Source organism: Quercus suber, unplaced genomic scaffold (assembly GCF_002906115.3).
Source record: "Quercus suber isolate HL8 unplaced genomic scaffold, Cork oak 2.0 scaffold_1047, whole genome shotgun sequence".
In the NCBI taxonomy this organism is placed as follows: Eukaryota; Viridiplantae; Streptophyta; class Magnoliopsida; order Fagales; family Fagaceae; genus Quercus; species Quercus suber.
In genome coordinates, this window is record NW_027070457.1 from 2,093 (window position 1) to 3,548 (window position 1,456).

General features: G+C 47.5%; 1 protein-coding gene across 1 annotated transcript; it reads right to left on the reverse strand.

Moving 5' to 3' along the window:
• Positions 1-284: 284 nt before the first annotated feature.
• LOC136065610 (uncharacterized) lies at positions 285-1,252 on the reverse strand. The gene is made up of 2 exons (XM_065769084.1): positions 1,199-1,252; positions 285-1,001 (listed from the first exon to the last, which is right to left on the reverse strand). Exons 1-2 carry the CDS (start codon positions 1,250-1,252, stop codon positions 285-287), a joined length of 771 nt encoding a protein of 256 aa, XP_065625156.1.
• Between the last annotated feature and the right edge of the window lie 204 nt (positions 1,253-1,456).

Below are 1,456 nucleotides of genomic sequence, written 5' to 3' on the forward strand. Positions count from 1 at the left end.
AACGACGAGTGCATCATCATGTGGATGGTGAAGACGTCGGGCATCTTCTTCTGAGAAACCAATAATGAGGTTGTTGACTTGCGGCATCTTCGGGATGACGCCCGTGAGCTGGACATTTTGGACCATTCTGAGATAAATCTTTCGAGCATTTTTTGATGAGCCGGTGGCTGTTGTGCCTCCCACAATCATTCTTATGTCTCCTAAGGGTTGTCTTGGTGCTCGTTGTCCCGTCGGGGAGCTTGCTCTTGAGGAGGCGGATCTGCCCTCTCCCTACTGACGAACTTCTATAACTTTCCTTGCCTAATGAGGGCTTCAATATGCTGTTTCAAGTCGTAGCAGTCAGTTGTGTCATAACCGTGATCGCGGTGAAAACGACAGTATTTGTCCCTTGACCATTTGTTGGGATCTCCCTTTAGCTTTCCAGGGAAAGTTAAGGCTCCCTCATCCTTGATCTGCATTAGGACTTGGTCGATTGGGGTGGTTAGTGGAATGAAGCTCGTGAATCTCTCCACAGGGGGCTTAGAGTGCCTATCATCCCTTCGTTCTCCAGTTCTTGCCATCTTCCATCCTCTATCCTGTCGGGTATCTTCTTGCCTTTCTCTCTTCTTAGGCTTTTCTTTGCGAGCCAGTAGCGCGTCTTTGACATTCATGTACTTAGTGGCCTTATAAAGCATATCCGACATGGTCTTTAGGTCGTTCTTATATAGTGAAAATAGGAACTTACCCTTCCGTAGCCCATTCGTGAAAGCTGCTACAAGTATTTTGTCATCAGCTTCGTCGATCGAGAGTGCTTCCTTATTAAAGCGAGCTATGTAAGATCTCAGCGTCTCGTCCTCTTGCTGCCTAATACGCATCAAGTAGGCAGTGGACTTTTTATACCTGTGCTCCCCAATAAAGTGCGAAGTGAATTGGGCACTTAGCTCTTTGAAAGTGCTAATGGAGTTGGCGTCAGCCAGCTGAACCAAAGTCTTGCTGGACCCTTCAGCGTTGTAGGGAAGGCCCTACACATGATCTCGTCTACTACTCCTTAAAGATGCATCAATGTCTTGAAGGTCTCTAGGTGATCAAGAGGGTCCTTGGCTCCGTCGTAGCTCTCTATTTGTAGCATGCGAAACTTCTGTGGTAGGGGGAAGGAGTTAACGGAGGCGATGAACGGTGAGTCGGTTCAGTGGACCAAATTGTTGAGGTCACTAGATACCCGTCCTTTGAGAGCGTTCATTATAAGGTCCATCATTTCCTTCATCAACGGCATCTCCGCAACCATATAAGGGGGGTTGTATCAAAGCCGAAGGGACTGCTGGTTTCTTGTCATTCTTGTCGGCTAGGGGTGTTGTTGCCTTCAGGTCCTCTTGGTTCCTTCTTTCAGTGCTAGTTCCTTCTTGATCTTCTCTTTGGTTATTCGGTGCTGCACTTTTCTAGTGCAACTGTTCTTCCAGGTCATGGTTTGTTTGGTGAG